Source organism: Drosophila suzukii, chromosome 3, assembly GCF_043229965.1.
Source record: "Drosophila suzukii chromosome 3, CBGP_Dsuzu_IsoJpt1.0, whole genome shotgun sequence".
NCBI lineage: Eukaryota > Metazoa > Arthropoda > Insecta > Diptera > Drosophilidae > Drosophila > Drosophila suzukii.
This window is the reverse complement of record NC_092082.1, coordinates 14,826,526-14,845,969: the sequence shown is the minus strand read 5'-3', so window position 1 is coordinate 14,845,969 and position 19,444 is coordinate 14,826,526. Positions and strand designations below refer to the sequence as shown.

The 19,444-nt window shown below is 41.3% G+C and overlaps 1 protein-coding gene across 18 annotated transcripts in view; it reads right to left on the bottom strand.

Moving 5' to 3' along the window:
• Positions 1-442: 442 nt before the first annotated feature.
• The window catches only part of Mp (collagen XV/XVIII-type protein multiplexin), a 59,584-nt gene continuing 40,582 nt past the window's right edge, over positions 443-19,444 (bottom strand). For 5 of the 18 annotated variants that reach the window (XM_065864594.2, XM_065864595.2, XM_070996013.1 and 2 more), the window contains 17 exons: positions 19,134-19,271; positions 17,090-17,236; positions 14,288-14,317; positions 13,805-13,918; positions 11,058-11,303; positions 9,421-9,498; positions 9,063-9,309; positions 8,812-8,889; positions 7,536-7,696; positions 7,369-7,461; positions 5,040-5,162; positions 4,484-4,510; positions 3,868-3,882; positions 3,394-3,524; positions 2,695-2,874; positions 2,403-2,636; positions 443-1,911 (listed from right to left, as the gene is read on the bottom strand). In XM_065864594.2, coding sequence (XP_065720666.2) covers positions 1,812-1,911; positions 2,403-2,636; positions 2,695-2,874; positions 3,394-3,524; positions 3,868-3,882; positions 4,484-4,510; positions 5,040-5,162; positions 7,369-7,461; positions 7,536-7,696; positions 8,812-8,889; positions 9,063-9,309; positions 9,421-9,498; positions 11,058-11,303; positions 13,805-13,918; positions 14,288-14,317; positions 17,090-17,236; positions 19,134-19,271 — 2,142 coding nt within the window. In that variant the 3' untranslated portion in view covers positions 443-1,811. The remainder of the gene's footprint in view (positions 1,912-2,402; positions 2,637-2,694; positions 2,875-3,393; positions 3,525-3,867; positions 3,883-4,483; positions 4,511-5,039; positions 5,163-7,368; positions 7,462-7,535; positions 7,697-8,811; positions 8,890-9,062; positions 9,310-9,420; positions 9,499-11,057; positions 11,304-13,804; positions 13,919-14,287; positions 14,318-17,089; positions 17,237-19,133; positions 19,272-19,444) is intronic. The other 13 variants (XM_070996017.1, XM_070996018.1, XM_017069231.4 and 10 more) reach the window with 10 other exon arrangements.

The following is a 19,444-nucleotide window of genomic DNA, read 5'->3' as shown; positions in this document are numbered from 1 at the left end:
ATAGGTAAGCGTGCTGTAGACATTCGTTAGGGAAAATGGTGAAATGTTCTTTGTTTTTCCCCCACATACACACACCTTTTGTTGCCCGGCTCTGGATGGAAATGAAAATTGATTCCAACTTAAATGAAAAATATTGATCAAAGTAATTTCTTGGCATTTTCCCGGGTAGATGAATTTGTAATATTTTTTATTTAGTGAAAAATGTATGAGCCACATAAAATATTTTCAATGCAGATAGACAGCAATTTCCCCTGGATCCATGGGGGATTTGTCGATACGCCAAGAGTGTTCGGCTCACTCTGAAATTTCGATGCGTGTTTATGGGTATTAATATTTTAAGACCAAAACAAAAACAGTCGATAACCATTTTTCCTGATTGCCTTATGTGCAGAAAATTTAAAAGTGCATCGCTCGTACCTCTTTAAAATTCCAAATGAAACTATTTCTGCTGCATTTGATAGTTTACTTTTTATTGTTTCGTATTATGCAATTATATTATGCTATCATGTATCTCTGTTATGCTCTCGTTTTTCTCGCCATATTTTAGACTTAGGACTAGAGGGCTCTGTTCTGCACTTCAGTTTTGATTTCACTAAATATATATTTTACTTTAATCGTACTATATAATGTCACCTTGCGGCTGGCTACCGCGCCAATCGCATTTGTGTTCTGCTTTTGTGGTTTATTGTTTTAAATTAATACCTTAACTGTCATTACAATTACGTTTAATTACATTACAAATGTTGTAGTTGGAAATGCATTGGTTAAATGCAAAAAGAAATTATCATTATATGTAACTAACTATGCTCGGTAATTATAATTAGAATTTAGTTAAGTATTCGTTATCGAATGACAATAAATTACGAATTTACCATCCACGGATGTGCATGTATTTATGTGTGTGTGAGTGGATTACGCTATAGTTTCATTATCGTTACTCATCTGATGCATATAAAAACTGCGATCCGAATAGGGATTTCGATTACGAGTATTGGTGTGGGATTCGCGGGCTTGCTGTAGAAAATCTCAGGCCTACGATAGGAGTAGAAATCGTTCGTAAAACATATATCCTATATAGAAATGTATATAGACCGGGCAGAAAGGGCTGCATGCGATAGTTAAAAACGGTTTCGTATCGTTACCACTCGGGTTTTTTCTTATATTGTACACACACCTAGAAGTCTTTTTGACAAAAATACACATTTATACACGCATATACAGGGTCCTGTGAAGAGTTCCTCGCTTCTCGATAATAGATTCTCGGGTGCATTGCCATACGAGCTAAGTAGGATACTAATTTGGCCAGTATTGCGTAGGCGTGGGTGATCCGCTGCTGTTCGTCGGTTCGTTCGGGGTGAGCTTACGTAATTACAAAAATTACATTAGTTCGGCTACGGCTATCGGTAAGTTACAAGTTACAGATTACGAACTACAAATACGTTTTTCCTGCTTGTACAAAAATTGCTGTTTGCTTTTGCCTTGTCCTGAACATAAAGTACAACTCATATATATCCACGATATATCTATAGGTATGCACTATATTATGATATACGTGTAGAAGTATATTAGACATTACCTACGAGTAGTGTGTATGCGCACGGGTAATATAAGTATGTATTTATATGCAACATCCATCTGTCGTCTGAGTATTCTCTTTTTGGTTTTTGTTTGGAATTCGCTGATTATATGCATGGCCATGATTTACGTTTACATTCAATGTACGTGTGTGTTTCTGTGTGTGCTGTGATTTGTTTTGTTTTATGTATGAGAATGGTTTGGTGTGACTGGCTTCTTCTTCCTTCCGGTTCCGCTTACAGCAGTAAATTTTCTAAATGCGCTGCATACTCGTCTTCCGTGTGGAACTCCAGACTTTCGCTCTCGCCGTGACTGTGACTGTGACTATTGTGGTAGCTGTGAATAAAGACAGTGAGAAAAATTATAGTTATAGAAAAATTGTATACTCTTTTTTTCAAATTTCAATTCCAAAGTTTTAATTTTAAAAATGCTGCCTAAATTTAAAAATTTTGATTTCAGGCTATTTTTATTTAATTTTAGAATAAATGTTGTTAATTTGTTAGGCCAACTTAATAAGAAAAAAAATTGTCTTATAGAAAATATTTTTTTTCAATTTATATACAAAATTGCCATTAACTCACAGAGTCGTTTTTAAATTAAATCAAATCGTACAGTAAAGAATATTAAAAGCTGTTATGATATTACTCAAATATTGTAAGAAACGTGTTTAGGATTTTTGGAATCCTGATACTTAATATAATTTATATTATATGGACAAAATAAAATATTTTCTCGCAGTGCATAAGTGCTGGTGGCCACAGAGGTAATGAGCAAAGTTGGCGAGTAATAAAACCTTAATGCCAAATCAATAGGACACGTGTAATTACCTGCTGTCGTCGAGTTCCCGCTTCTTGCGCTTGCGATCCTGCGAAAGGGCCTCCACGCACAGGATGATCAGCTTGCTGTCGCAGGACTGTCTCTTCTGTTCGAGCAGCTTGTGGCCATCCAGATTGCTGGCATAACCCGACTTCAGATGGTCACTCGAGTGCCAGGCATCGCAGTAAGTGTCCATGGAGCGTTCTCCATTGGGCAGTGAGCCATGCCAGACCATCTTCATGGGCCTAAAATAGTAAAAACATTTTAGAAGAAGAATTTTAGGAGAATCTTTAGCCATCCTACCATGAAGGATCCGTCATCACATTCTTGCCGCTGAAGCTGTAGATCCGTGGCGCCTGCGAGAAGAAGCCACCTTGGCCATTGAAGATGCCCTTCCAGGAGTTGAAGAGCACATCGCCACGGGTATTCACCACGGGCAGATCCCGGTCAGCCGTGCGGACAATCGTGTCCAGATTCTGTACCCTATAAACGAAACGAGAGTTAAGCATTCCGTTTATGTGGGTACAAGTTATTGCTGGCATACGAGCGGCAATTACACGCGAACAAACAAACTGCCATCAAAAGATGTCTGAAGGGCAGGTGCTCGCTTATTTATTTATGTTTTTTGGCCCTCGAAACCTCCAGGCTCGGAAAACTCCCAACCCCCCTGGTTGCCAGAGCACCAGGGTAAATAAATTGCACGAAATTGTTTTCACAAGCTTTTGTTTTCATACTTTTCGAGCGCGCTTTTTTCGCTTTCGCCTCGCTCCAAATATCAAGATTATGCGGCAACTAATGAGTTCCCAAAGTGTCGGCTCAGCCGGAAAACGTGGCGTATGAGCAACGCCGAGCATTGGGGCGGAAAATACTCAGGACTGGACGGGATTTGCGGGTAAAAATACTTAATAACTAAACGGGATACCAGGCCTAATATGCGTGAAAAATCTTAAGAAAGATAAGACACACTCGCCGGGAAACAAGTACCCAGTACGAAGTACTCACCTGGAGGAAAGGAATGCCTTGAAGGTGCCCAGGAGGCCGGCCCGTCGTCCTTGCCGATAGCAGGCGAAGTCCGCCCCACGGATCCCCTGCAAATCGCCGGTGGAGGGCTCGTTCAGCGCCGCCACGCGCAGCTATTCCGGATCCAAGAAAATATGGCATGAAATTAATTCGGAATTTATGTCAAGCATTTTAAGATCTAATTAATACAGAATTTAATAGCCGGGAATTGTTTGTCTAACAAAGGTCGCCGGCAAGTAAACACCGCGGGGTAGACTAAACGGAAAATGATAGGTAGGAGTAATGGATAGTAAAACATTTCAAATAACTGTCGGGACTCTAAGGAAACAATAACTAAAAAATGCAAAAAACCTTGGGGGCTAAAAAAAGAACAGCACTCATAAAATCTAAGAACGTGGGCAGGAGTTCAAATGTCGGATCTAGCTTAATTGAAGGGCAGGGAGGATGGGAACTCACCATTCGCGGATACCACTGGAAATGCGATTTTAATTTCATATAATTTTCGATTCCATTAATTTTGTTTGAAGACGCAGCCATTGAATGTGGGACAAAAATATTCGTATTTTAATAAATCTAAATGGAAATTCTGGGCATTCTAACACCGACACATAGAAGGGAGTTCTCAACATTCTTGACTTTTGTGTGGGATGCGAATCGTTGAGAACTAAGCTTTATGGATTACCCAAAGCAAAAAGGACAAAATTCAATCAAGAAGCGTCTAGTTAAAAATGCAAATCACACAGAAACACACAAAGGAAATGGAATTAAACACATAACTTATTTGTCTAAGCAAAAGAATAGGGTTTCCATCGATCCACTGAAAGTTTAAAACCATCGATGGATACACACAAAAGCAGAAAATCAAACTACACCAATTGTTCCGCGGACAACAGAACTTCAAATGCAATTTTCGCTAATTAGAAATATTTTCATTGGCCAGCAAACAAAATCAAATTATTTATTCAACGAGTGTGTGCAAGAATCGTTGTCAATTTAAAATTCTCCCGTTCCTTTTTTTTATTATTAATTTTTTAGTTGACACTACGAAATGCGATATTATGGATTTAATTACCGTTTCGTATTCGGGCGCGGTTGTAAACTGCATTTAACGACAATTAATTATAGATAAGTTTAGTAGGTTATAACGATAACATTTGCTTCAGTTCGTTTCACTGAGTATTCATGATGGAAATTAGGAACAAGTAGTGTGTATGTTTGTGGTGTAGTTTTGTGGCTATCTTGCGAGATGGCCAATCATTGATGGTAAAGCTATTATTATACATCCTTATAGGGCTTACATTTGGGTATAAAATATCAATAATTCGCCAGCTCTGCAGAGTAGTGGTAGTTTTTGTTAGGGACTATCGGCGGGAAATGACGCACAGGCGGGGAAACATCAGTGTCAGAGCTTTCCGTTCCATAAATAATTCACTGGGAACTCATCAAAGTCGAGTACAATTAATACACACAAAGGGAATCCCAACTAGGACTCCTGATTTCCATTCGAAGCGCTCTTAATTTTTCCCCGGCATCAATGTCATTATCCCGCCGAGTAGCGATGTGGGGAAACACAAAGTGCAAAAAAATAATGACAATTTCGCCATCTCCATCACCATCACGTCACTCACCGTGGGCGTATTGATCAGGGGCGGTGGACTGTTGAGCAGGTTCTTCGACTGCAGGTCGAATCGCATCGATGGGGCCACCGTGGTGGGCGGGGCGGGCGTGGCTATCGGTACCAGGGTTCCCAGCTGCGGGGATACAAAGGGAGAATTAAATGTGGAATCGTAATTAAAAGGCGCCGCGACAACAAATAAGCGTTTGACGAATTCGTAATTAATAAAACAAGAGCTCTGGGCAAATATGCAAAGGAGGACCCTTTCAAGTAGTTAATATTTCAGCGGGAACAGAAGGCAAACAGCCGAGCACTCCAGCTCAACCATTATGCGATGAAATCAGCGTTGTATTGAAACTTTTGCTCAAATATTTGCATTACGTGTAGGAAAATATGTAGCTGTCCCAGTCCCAATCCCAGTTTCAGTCCCAAACTGGAGTTCCCATTCGCGCCTAACTCTTCCTCACTGTATTAGGGTCAAATTTTCGACAGCCATAATGCGCGACGTCGTCTGACAAAAGTTTTAATTACTATTTTGAACTTTAAGTAGTCGACTCGTGTACTGAAATCTAATTAGGCTGGAGCCTCGGCTACCATCTCGGCATCTCGGCAGACAGCTGTGTATTTCGCCCAGACGAATGCGAAATGCAAATGGGAATCCGACTACACTGCCGGACAATTACAAACTGTTGCTGAATCATTTTCATATTTACATTCTGAAACATGTAAACTTTTTTAGTTCTAGCCATAAGTTTTAGTCATAAATTTTAAAAAATTAGCTCCAAGTCAGTCATTAAAATCTGTATAAAATAAATTCCTTGTATTTACATTTATTAATTTAAAATTCCAACATTACATTGTCAGTTTAAAATTAAAATAGTTATTGAAAAGATTGAAAATATATTTGAAATAAATAAAGGATTCAAAAAATTTTAAATTATTTCCTTCTAATCCATATAAAAAATTACTGAACTATATAACATTTCTCTCTGTGTAGCCGACTTCCTGACTCCCCGACTTGCCGAGATTTCGCCAACAAAGGGTCCCATGCTTTGGCCCGATTTTGCCATATTACTTGGCGCACCCTGACAGTTCATGGTCCTGTGCCGGGTTTTTGTTGTCAAAAGTATTTAAATGCTGCCGTCAAAGGCAAGAGATTTCGTTTTCATTCCGTGTTGCCTTATGCACATGCCAGTTGCCGGGATCCAGGAACTGGGAGCCAGGAGGCCTTCTCCACGCCCATCGGGACAGCCCTACTGTGCCGGCTTTTGTGCCCTGCAACAACGGAAGCGGAAATCGAATCTCGAGCAGCTTTTTGCAGATCCCCAATTCTGAGAATTTCGTACTCTTTGGCACAATCGAGGCACTAGTTTCCCATCGCTTGCCTTACATTTCCAATTTTCTGATGATTTCAATAACGCAACAAGCAGGCGAAATTGTGGCCACTTTGGTGCTTAACAAGCTATTGAAAAATCGCCCATTTCAGTGGGTAATTTTGCCAACTTCGGAAGGCTCCGAAAAATGCTGACCCAAGCAAATTGGGTAATAAAAGGCTCCCACAAGCGGAAAGTTCACCTTGAAGGCCGGCCGAGATTAATTGGCATGTGGCACAGGTCGGTATTTCAGTGGATTGTCCAGGGGACGACAATAAAACCTTCGATTTCCGTTTAATATTATTTTTAATCTGCCAAAGGAATTTATGGCTCCAAGGAGGCAGAACTGCCTACTTAACCCAGCAACAAGATCAAGCGATGCATGTTTTATATTCCATCAATAAATGTTTTAGACCCCTGACTGACTGGAGCACATGTCTCTGGATATTCCCTATGTCCTTGTATCCTTTAACCGGGACAAGTGAAAAGCCAAGCGCAAGTCAATATAATTGAATAACGCAGATATACACACAAGTACACACATGTGACGGGTGGCAATCCAAAGGCAATCAGTCTGTACGTCTGCAACATTTAATGTGCAAATAAAAAAGGAGCCGATACAAGGAATCTTACTTTATGGCAGGCAAAGGAAAATAAATAAATAAATAAATAAGGGGAGCAGAAGACAAATACAATCTTCTGGCCAGGCCTGTCTTTTCTATTTTGGCATACATTTGTTCCCCTCCTATTTTTCTACTCTTTTTTTGGTGGAGCTTACAGCCATAATGGAACAACAGACGGCAGAGCGGGATCTATAAAATAATAACCTCCCGCCGGCGAGCTCAGCGCCTGTCATATTTGGCATTTTAAAAGCGCTACCCGAAAGTTCCTCTGTTTGCTTAGGAGCCAGAAATCAAATCCTACCCCCGAAACCAAGCGTAAACCAGGGGATTTCGGGCCCGAACTCACCGCAATATACTGCCAGCCCTTGTTGACGCGAACCAAAAGAGCCTCCTCCTCGGTGATGTAGGCCAACGTGCCCGGCGGATTGAGGGCCGATTTCTGCGGAAAATATATCAAATCGAAAGAGTTTAAAAATACATGGCTATGGCCAAATTTAACCAATCGCCACCCACTTTTGTCATTTCATCAATGTTTTGGAAGGTGACTGCGCCGGGCACAATCTTCATGTTCATGTTCGATGAGGATGCCGAAAAGTAGGGCTCCTCCTCGCCACCATTCAGACCCAAAGTTCCATCATGCTGCTTGTGGGTGTGTCCTGGCTGCCGTGGAGTCTCTGAAAGGATAATTCATGCATTATGGCACAAAATTCCGAATCCTGAATTCACTTAAATTTGATTTTTCCAAGTGCTAACTCACAACAGTGTGAGAATATTTATTTATGTGTGCTTTAAGTTGTCTTGTTGATTAAAATAAATTTGTATATATAAAAGCCTACATTTCAATTTTCAAATAACTCAAGCTCAAGCAATTATAAATGTAAATCAATTCTCTACACTTGGTAAGCAAAAAATAATTATTATGTTTCTATGCCTTTATACTTCACTGATAATAAAAAGTTAGTACTTTCATGGTCAATTTTAATATTAAGTCTAATTTTTCCAATACTGTTTTTATTAATTTTAAATTAGATAATATTGAACATTAAAATTAAAGTTAATTTTAGGATCTTGAAAAATGATTTCTTTTTCCTAATTCATTCATGCAATTTAGTATGTGTCCTATACTTTATTATTTTTGTGTATTTTATTTGAATATTAAATTTGAAATCAATTTGCAGATTCTAATTTTACTATTCCTCTTTTGTAACAGTAATCAAATGATTTTTGACCTAATTGCATTTCATACAAGAAATATAACTAAATATGCATTGTGTTTGTAGAAGAAAATAATAATGTAAATTGAATTTTAGTATGAGCAAAAGTGTGCTTTAATATTTCATTTGCACATTCACCTACTCTCTAAACTGACTGAACGAGTCAAAAGTTCGCCAAAGTATGCCAAATACTCGCATTTTAGGTTAATGGTAACTGAAATATGTAATATCTGTGTGCGGGCCATGAGTTGGGGGTTTTTTCTTGTTTTTTTTTGGCCGGGAAAAAGTCATGACGGTGTGAAAATACGCGCATAAAGAAAATGTTTACACGTTGTACTCTATCAACGGCAAATGAGTTAATGATGATGTGCAAATATGTGGAACTCACCGGCCATTAAAGGAGCTATAGCTAGTTCATGAAAGGATGTGTGAGGGAAGGAAAGGTGTGTTGGGAACTGAAGGCAATTAACTGGTTCTACGGAAAGTCATGCAACATTCAAAGGGGCTACTACAACTACGGCTAATATGGTAAATGGAGTTGAGATTGAAGATTGTAGATTTAGTAGTTCGATTACCGGCTGTGCCATCGGGCCGATCCCGAAGATCTTGCAGTTCTCGCAGTGCTTTGAGTTCGTCTAAGGATGAGCGCGCTCCTTGATGACGAGGAGACGATACAAATGATATGGATTGATATCGATTGGATAAGTTAGGTTTGGCTCTTGGATAGGATAATGCTAGGCTATGTACAGATATTGACCACTAACTAAGCTCACAAGTGACATATTTACAAACATTTTGGTATGGTAATTTCTTATGATTTTCTCACCTGGTCGCCCGTAGTAGGAAGCATCGCCGTAGAAGCTGCTTCGCAACTCCATGCCGGGTTCTCCTTTGGGTCCCGAAATCGATAGACCCGGAAGACCTGGTGGTCCCGGAGGTCCTGGAGGTCCTGGCATCGGGATGTACTGCACTCCGCTGCTGTCACCATCACCACCTCCGGTGGCGGGTATTCCAGGAGGTCCTGGCAGGCCATCTCGGCCATCCTGACCTCGGTCACCCTTGTCACCCTTGATCTAGAAACATATTTCACCCAGTTTCAGTACCTCGAAAGCCCTCGATGATCCATCAACATTCTGCCGCCAGACGGGGCGTATACTTGACACCGACTTTTGGCATCGACTTACCCCTTCGCGTCCACTGGAATCGCCCTTTGGTCCCTTGGGACCCATCTCACCCTTGGGTCCTGTCATACCAGGGCGGCCCTGTGAATCAATTAAGTTAAGGCTCATGAAAATCAGGGAATCAATAAAAGTATTTTCATTATGCTGAAAGGATAATGCATCAACCAGAATTTTTTCTCAGTTTAAAATCGCTTCCATTATTAAAATGATGTCCTTTATAGCGCACGTCGCAAAGTTTGCAGATGGCCAGCAGAAATCACATTCACTTGCCCGTAAGTGGGAAAGTTGAGAGCAAATTATAAGATCATTGGCAGCCAAAAGCCAGCAGAAGCCAGCAGCCACATGAATGCCTCGTGAGGAGTGCTTACATCCAAGTTGGCCAGCGGGGCAACTTGAACTATGGCCAAAAAAAAAGGGGGGAAACTTTTGCCATTCCGGAGTGCAACAATTCTCCTCCAGTGGCAACGTTTTTGTCTCTCCGCTCGTTCCGGCAATTGAGCCAAAGTTCCGGGTCCCATTCCTTTTAGAGGAGCATCTCATGTAAATACGTTGCTACGATTTTGATTTCGGGCGGTAAACGATGCCAGTTGGCACAGAGTGCCGTGAAAAGGACACCAAAAGGATACGCGCCTGCCTCTCAATTCAGTGACTCCGACTCGCTTGCAAAGGGAAAGTTCTGCTTAGCTGTTGTTATTGCCGAATAATGGCGGAAATTCTGGGTAAACTGCATTTGGAATCGTGCGATGCGATGCGCTGACTGCCGCGTCCTGAATAACCGTGATGAAAATGCACTTAAAATACTTTTCGTTTGAGTTTATTCCGCTGTTCTCGTTCTTTTTTTTAGGTCCTCCCGTTCTGGGCTTCAACCTCTTTCGGTGCCCTGATTGTCTAAATCGCAAATGCGGCCAGAAAATTTCTGTTTGTCTGTGAACTTTCCCAGCAGCAGCAACAATGCAGCCTTTACAATGGGCGTAGGGAGGGAAATAAAGTCCTAACTTTCATTTTCGGGGTATACAACATTAAGGTTGATGATAGAGTCTCTATAGAGATCAGGTTCCGAATATAATTATTAATACGTTATAATAGATTAAGATATTGCTATAATTTTGAATTCCTAAAAAAAATATATTCAGTCTTTTCGAACTCGAATTATCGCCTTAGCAGAAAAAGTCATCTAAACAAATGCTGAGCTCAGATTTTCAACATCTTTTAAAATTTATGTATATCTAAACTTCTCGTGACGATTTTATTTAAATAAAATTTTTAAACTTGATTTTTTTATTTTCTTTGAACTAATCAAATTGTAAGTCAACTTAAAAAGGTTCGTTGTGTTAATGGATCATTTTTTCCCAATTTTGCTTTAAATTTGCCCTTCTCTAATATTTTGTTATTGGTCAATAAAAAAATGTTCTTAAAATAATATAATGTAACCTTTGTTGCAACCTATTATTATTTTCCGTTACTAAAACAATATTCTCTTCGCTTCAAAACCCCCAGCTTTTTACCCGTGAACTTTTTTTGACTACGCTCCTGGCCAGAATGGGTGAAAGCATGTGAAAGTTGGTCAATCTCATGAATATGCATGGAAAAGTTGGCGAGTGGCCGGGACTCCCTCTGTCTCTCTGCCCCCTCTCACTTACCGAGTGTCCAATATCGCCCATGGCCCCGGGTTTTCCGGGCGGTCCAATTGGTCCAGTGGCTCCCGTTCCGCCGCGCCGACCCCGCATGCCCTTCTCGCCCTTCTCGCCCTTGGTCCCGTTGGCGCTGGCGAGGCCCTCGAGTCCGCCGGGCTGTCCGGCCTGTCCAGGCAATCCCGGCAGTCCGGGGGTTCCCGGTTCGCCGGGCTCACCCTTTGAGCCGCTGGGCCCGTGTGCACCTTTGTGACCCTGTTTTTCGGTTGGAAGAAGAGAAAGTGTGTGAAATGATTTACGGTCTTGAATAATACGACTACATGTGCCCAGGGGATAGGGATTTGGTTATAGGGATTGGGAAGGGGGGCTACCAGCTCACGCCTAATTTGGCCATAAAACTCAATTTCAAACGTTTTGTCGACGAGCGAGCAAAAAATTCAATTCAAACTCATTTTGAAATCAAATCAATTCCGAAATGCCGCACACACTCACGAAATTTATGCAATGCCGCCTGGTGACAAGCCCGAAAACACAAAACCATATTCCTTTCGGCTGAGAAGGTCCCTTTGGCTTTGTGGAAATTCGCCTACATCTTCCTTCCCTTTGGGCCCCCGTTCTCCTCCATCTCCATATACATCCCAATCTCAATTCATCCCCAGCATCGTCGTAGACGTCGTCTTCCACATCATCAGCGCCTTAAATGGTTCGCCATAAATTCGCACGCGCTGGATTTTGGATGTTTTTGGGGGAGGCAAAGGCTGATCCGGCTGCTGTTATTCCTTGGGCCTTATAAGAGCCGGCTCCATAGCGTCAACTTAATACCAACTAATGAATAATTAATAAGGCAACTCACACACACACGACTGCTCCGGAGGCTGTCTTTCAAGATCCCCTGTTTGTAGGCTTAATGAAACGTAGCTAATTGTGCGTGTATTCATACGTTTAAAATGCTAATTTCCATATTAGTTTTCCTCGAAAATTGTAATGCAATAGCCGGGGGTGTATATACATATATTCGGCGCTTCGCTGACAAATTGGGCGTGAACTTATCATAAAAAATCGCAATCGATTTTTTCATAATGTGTGTGTGGCAGAGGGCTGTTTGCATAATTTCTTTTTATTTCACGCACGATTAATTCCGGGTGTGGCATCCGTGGGGAGAAACTACTTAAAAGCAACCTTGTTACGCCAGATTCCTCTGCCACAAGCCGCATAAATATTACTTATGTATATCAGAGGTCGTGGGCCCAATTTGGATGTTGTTCGCAGAAGTAATCTGCGACACCGGAAGTCCACGTGAGTGGGAGTCGGGATCATTGGGTTAACCGAAAGCCAAAGCCAGGAAAAAACCCACAAACAAACAGACTAACAGCAAGCACATTACGCCAGTCCTGGTTGGCAGATTTAAGTTTTGAGGTTGCGCATAAAAGAAATACGAGCGGGGGAATGGGGATCCTGGAAAAGAGGGTGTCCGAGGGTGCAAAGCCACCCCAACTAAGCTGCTAAATGGCATGCAGGGTACTGGGTACTGGGTAATGGCTGGGAAGTAAGCGTCGCCTAAGCAGGATGAGCTCCCCGAATGACCAAAACTTATTATGGAAGTAATGCCAAAACGAGAAGTGAAAAGAAATGAAACCAAATAGTTTATGAAGGGGATGTGTTGTGTGTGTTTCGCCCCCGTATCCACTGAAAATCAAATGGGCTATAAATGCACACAAATTGGACAAGAAATCTGGAGACATCGTCTCTTCGTCTCAAGTGACGCATTTCGGGCCAACTGCTGATAGAAATTTATGCCCCAAATTGTGTATTTCCTGCACAAATGACTGCGATGCCATAAATATGAAATTGTGGGTTGGAACTCAGCTGGAGCTGAGCGCCCCCAAAGAATTATTACTATCTATCAAATTGGGTACCATTTAGCTGGAGCTCAGGGAAGTAATTTAGGAGTTGTGGCGTTTATCCTTTCACGGGGTTAATCGTTTGGCATTTATTGGCTAGATAATTCCATTCAGGGAGTAATCAAATTTGAAAATAGATTTTAGTAGCAAGCCACTTATGCTTTTAGTATTTATTATCTTAAATAAGGAGTCATGCATTAACTAACTTTTGAAATAAATTCTTATTTTATGTATTTGTTACTTATCAAACAGTTTTTGTTAAGCTATATTTTAGTAAATTTTTTGGTGATAGGAATATATACAATTTATAAATAATAATTTTCATAATTTTAAAATATATATACTATAGATGGCGTATTGTAAGATCGAAAGAAATATTTATAAAAGTCCAGGGACCTATATCATAGGAATATCAAACCATACCAAATTTAATAATGATTTTAAAAATCTCTTGCAAAAATATGATTTTAAGATTTCGATTTTAAATTCAAAAGAAATTCATTTTAATATGATATCATAAATTCAAACCTCTCTAACCCAGTGCTCCAAAACAGCCTGCCAAACATGATTATTGCTATGGCCAATAGCAAATTATCGTCGCTGCCTGTTTGCTCATTTGTGCTCCTTGGCCCGACTGCCCTTTTAAGAAGCCTCAAAATCAATTGGGTAGTCAATAGGGCAGAAATTATTACATGAGTAGGTATATTTGAAACAACAATCGAGTGGGCCCGAGAAACACTTTATAATGCATACACCCACGCCCGCACAACTAGCGACGACTAGGGAATTGGTTGGGTCTAGGGACGAGGTCTGAGGATAACCCGGGCCATTTATTAGACATGCCCCCTGACTTACCGGATCGCCACGTTCTCCTTTCTGGCCGGCATCACCTTTCTCGCCGGGCACACCTTTGGCCCCTGGCTGCGTCGTTCCCCGGAATGTGCCCATCGAGTTGACCATTAGGGATTCCTGTGTGGGTATGTGTATAGGCATAGTAATTTGTTAAATATTTGCTTGTTGTACAATTTATTTTCGATACATGTAGTCGGGACCCCATTTTTCTGATCTCTTTTTTTGGCCACAGCAGGCGGTCCTTTTTGACGAAGGACAACCCGGATACCAAACACACGGCGGAAATTTGATTAATGATCTTTTTTTTGTCTGGGGGGCGGACCGCCTCTCAGATTTCGGGGCGTGGCTAATGATGCCGAGTGGTTCTAGTCCATTACAGGCTGTGGCCATCGCTTACCCCGGGCAAACCTTTTTTATTTTTGTCATATTAACGAGTAAGTAGTAGTGGTGGTGGGAACATAAATGAAATTGTTAAAATGTTTATACCTTGAAGGTCCTGGTTGGATTCCAATTTATCTGTTATTTATATGTTGATGGTTACAAGAATACATAATTTTTGGATTCGATATACGTTTTACAATAATATAGAGCAATGGGCGTGAAATTAAAGCGTATTAGTAGATGATTTCACTGGTAATAAATCAGAGAACGTTTCAAAATTGCAACTTTTATGGGGAAACAGTCGTGTATTTAGGTACTTGGGCATGGGTAATGGGATTTTTGAGAAAAACATTTGACAAAGTGAAAGTCGTGTCAACAATCAAAAGCCGTTCTAATAAACATAAAAGCATGTCCCCCTTAAGGACTCAAATGCGCCTTTAGAAAGTCTCGTTTGCATTGGGGTGTTAAACAAACTATATACCCTTTAAAAAACGGTGGTTTTCAAAATTTGAGATGTATGTAAATACACTTTTGTCTAAAATTCATTCTCTATAATTTTTGCTAACCATTCTTTTTTCCTGACTTATATTTTATTATTGTATATTATATGCTCTAATTCAAACCCATTTGTTCCTAGTCCTGGTTTCCAGGGGATAACACAGAGGGTATGACACCCACGGAAAGCTTTTAAAAGGCTCCGGCTCTGGGACGATGATAATGATGATAAACCCTCCGACATTAAACAATGGGCGGGCCGGCTGGCGAGTGCCTGTCTGATTTTTACTGCCGCCTCGTCGTCCACAAGTAGCTTGACACTTTCATAAACGTAACAGTGCGATAATGATTACGGGACTTTCTCCTCCTTTCTCCGCCCACTGCAAGCCCATCCGCCCACTTCAACCCACCAGTTAGAGGAAAAAGAAAAGCGGGCTACATACGGCGTTGAAATGCGGTGATAAAGCCGAGCGGCAAAAAGAAAAGTTTCGCTCTTGCATGAAAGGGTTCAAAGTGGCAACGGTGCGGATGGGTGATGTGTTTGCCTTTGTGTGGGCGACTGACTGTATCTGTGTTTGTGTATCTGTATCAGTGTGCGTGTTACCGCATTTAACCGCGTGAACTGCGCGCCGTGCGCTGATAACGGTAATTGCCACCAGCTGAAACACCGCCATCGACATTGGCATGTGGCATGCGGCATGCGGCACCCTGAATCTAGAGCCCTCAAAACTGAGCCCACTGCCGCCAAAAGTCTAAACTAAGGTATTCAGCTGCACGGAAAATTATAAAAATGTTTTAAAAAACACTTATAATATTCGGAAAAGAAAATTCTATATGTAACCCAATTCCGAATTTAAACTTAATTCAGGAAGATTACCAATTTCGGTTCAAAAACCTCATAACAATATGCATAAGACTTTATTAATTTTTAAGACAAATCTTAAACTGTTTATAATCTCACATCCGAAAACATATTCAGCCGGAATTTAATTTGGATTTTAAAATTACTAATGTCAAGATTGCCATTTAATCGCTGTTTACTAATGTTAACTCAAAATAATACACTACTGAATACATAAAACACTACTTTAAAATGAATCATAATTTTTCACGGTGTTGACTCCACCTGACTTCAACGTCGACACGACGACTCCACTTCAATTTGGGTTAGAACTGGCGGCTCGCGTGCTCAAGACGGTTTGGTTTGGGCCCTTTCGCTTCGTCAGGAGATGTTTTCGCGGAACCTTTGCGGTTTTAAGATTATTAGCTGAGATAGGCCATTTGTGGCATTTGCGACAACGACAATGGTGGCCACTGAACGTGCCCGCTTTTGGCAGGCAGACTCTGGTTCTGGCCAGGAATCTGAAACTGAATCAGAATCTGAATCAGAGTCCGAGTCAGGAACTGGAGCTGGCGTGACGCCACGAGCCACCAGGGTGGTAATTTTTCACAGTTGCTGCGCGAGCCAGGAAGGAAATTAGTTTAGGCAAATTGTGCGGCTTGTAAAACACGACGGACGTTTACCTTGGCCAGTCGCAATTCATAAAGATGTGCGTGATTGAAAAACAGACGGACAGACGGAGCAGAAGACGGAAGGATACGGACGGCAGGATAAGGACGGCAGGATACGGGCCCAGACATCGAGCAACTGCATTAGCCATCTCACGCCTCTGTTTGCCCAATGTAAAAGGTGCAATTTTGATCGAAAGTAAAGTTAAAACAAAGTCAGGAAAATTGGAAATAACATTATCTTCGATTAGCCGAAGAGTTAATACCCTTTTTCTCTATTCATAGATAAAAAATATTGTTTGAATGATAAATATATATTTTTTAACAGTTTTATTTTTAAAGATTAAAATATATATAAAGAAAAAAGGTATTATATGAATTAAATTAATAATTCCTTTGAGACCTAAAACTTTGGACTAGCCAAAGAAATATTTGAGGGCTTCAGTAGAATACTTTATTTTTCATATACAAACCTATACAATTTGATCTAGAACCAAAACTTGGAAAATAATCATTTATTTATTTAAATATTTCAAGTCTTAAGGTTGTTTGAATTTAATCTCAAATCTGCAGTGTTTCTTTTTTACCAGGAAATTAACGACTAATTATTTATTTTAAATTTACAAAAATTAAGTTAAGCCTTGGTTTTTCATGATATGTGTAGAACGACGGACTTTATAAAAATGTTTAAAGATTTATCCAAATATTTCAAAATATTAAATGTTCCTAGTTTTCTACTTTCTTTGTTAGATAAAACAAAAAATAAATTCCATGTGAAACCCCCATTGCGCTTTTAAACTGTGTAATGAGTTCTTCTATAAGCCCGTTAAGACGTAACTTAGCATATAGACTTGTAAATAAATTCAAATTGTTTTCTGTTTTGTTTCGTTTTGGTATACTTACATCGTAATTCTCGGGCAAACCAGGCGGACCCGGTGGTCCCGGCGGACCCACGACTCCGGGCAGTCCATCGACGCCTGGCTCGCCCTTCAGCCCCTGGGCACCTTCGGACCCCCGGGCGCCTCTGGCTCCTGGCACTCCGGTGGCTCCCTGGATTAATGTGAATGAAAACGATGAGGAGAACGGGAAGAGAGGGAGAAACGTCGCCGGCAGCGACCGAGAAATAAATCACATTAGTGGGCGTGCATATAACGTGTCCTGCGTCCTTAGAGCTACAAATCTACGTCTACATGGCCAGTTCTATAAGGAGTTGTTTTTGGGTCCGAGCTGGAGCTACAGTTTTTGGCTTTCCTAACTGGCTGCGGTCGATTTACATAATCGTTGCGTTTTAGACCGAGCTCATTAATCTACGTGGCATGTGGTTCGGTTTTTGGGGGGCCGTAGGGATTGGGATTCGGACTAGGGGTCTCGACATTCCAATAGGCGACATGGATGGGTACACAAAAAATGTGTCTCCCGATGTTCTTAATCTTATGCAAAATGGTCACGCTGTGAGCCATTTGCGTGCCATTGCCATGTTCCTGTTGTTGTTAGGCTGTGTAGCTGTTGCTTATCGTCGTCTTTTAAATTAATTGCTATTAGTTAAGGGATTAGCAGTGGGGCAACAAAGTTGTCGCTGGAATTTCCGGTATGCGCGCCAGCTTGCCATATTTCACCGAGCCTGGAAAAGCCTTTTTGGTGGAGGGGTTAAGGGTGGGGATTTGGGGGCGCGGGTCAGTGGGAGCCAGTTTTTTGGGTCGACGGAATGGGAGGTGGGTGGTGATAAAGGGTGCCTTAAGCTGGCATATTTCCCTAGCTGTTAGCTGCTGGCAATGGACCACAGAATGCCCGGCATACCGCTTTCCTTTTGATGTATTGCATCGCATTAAAGAGGCTGCGTTCCACAGGTTGCTGGAGTGGCCCAGAAATTGCGAGTTTGAATGGATAGACGGGGGCTTTAGAAGTGAATGTCTTTGGCCTGCTTTCGCTTTCGCTTTACGTTTTGAATAATTCCCTGGGTAATGGACATGCATTCAGCGTTTCTATATTTTCGGTTAGCTGCTCAAAGTTTTTGGCCCTGTTGCGTGATAAGCACTTAAGTGAGTCGAGTGGCTGAAGGAGTGGAAAGACTGTAACATTGTGGACTTTGCCTTTGACCCGCACTTACACACATACACTGCGAGTAGTAAATGGCAAGTACATAGTCAAGTGTAGTTCAAGACATACACAGACAGGCAGACATGGAGACATCCTTTGTGTATCCAGAGTGAACTCTTATGGTTGCCAAAGACGTTCCCAGTTGATGAGATAATATAACGAGTAGCACCCGTAGAGTGGATAAGTGTTTAAGCGTGAGCTGGCGCATAAAGAAGATTTTCGTTACGATTCGGTCCCATTTTCTCCTCTTCTCCATCTTCAGCGGAACTGCGTAAGTGTGTGTACGTTAACGTTTTTTCCATTTCCGGTTAGACGCACACACACGCACGCACACACACTGCACTGTGCAAATTATGATGTTTGACATGGGAAAACATGCAGAGACCCTTCTGAAATCGCCCCCCCCTCTTTGCCAATTCCCCAGTCCAGCAGCAACCATCTACCATCCTCCTTCAAGCCACTCTCTCTTGGAGATTAGACGATGTGTGTAATGAAATTGAAAATGTGTTAGATTCATGTCAAATATTGCCTTTTTGCCAACCCGTTGTAACTCGAAATTGCCGTACACACAGATAAGCCAGGGAACGGAAGAAAAACATGGAAGATAGTTTAGCTCTAGCTACCGATGAAGAAATACCTTTCGGATCGATTATTTTTTTTTAAATTGGTTATTCATATAGCTACGAAACTTCGAAAATTCCTATGTATTTGGAGGTATGACTTGGATACTGAATAAGTAAAACTTTATACCCAATCCCTCTTCAACTTTCTGCTCTAGTTAATAAACCCTCTACTAGAGTATGAAAATAGATAGTGAAATTCACTGGAAATAAGTTGGATCGGTACTTACGGTGTGACCAGGGGTACCTGGCTTTCCATCCTTGCCCGCCGCTCCGGGCGCTCCTCGCAACGTCTCCCGCAACGACTCATTGTCCTTGATGGCCTCTAGGATATCAGACGCGTTACATGTACACTCGCCAGTGTATTTCTGCGGAGGGATGAAAAACAAACTTAGCACCTGGCTTTCGAGCGGATCGCATTACCACGGCACATCGTTAGGGCACGCAGGCAATTTCGCGTTGCCCATCACGATGGCACAGAGAAAAATATTAACGGTTTTTGGAGTCTAAAAATCATGAATTTTATAATTTATTGTATTTA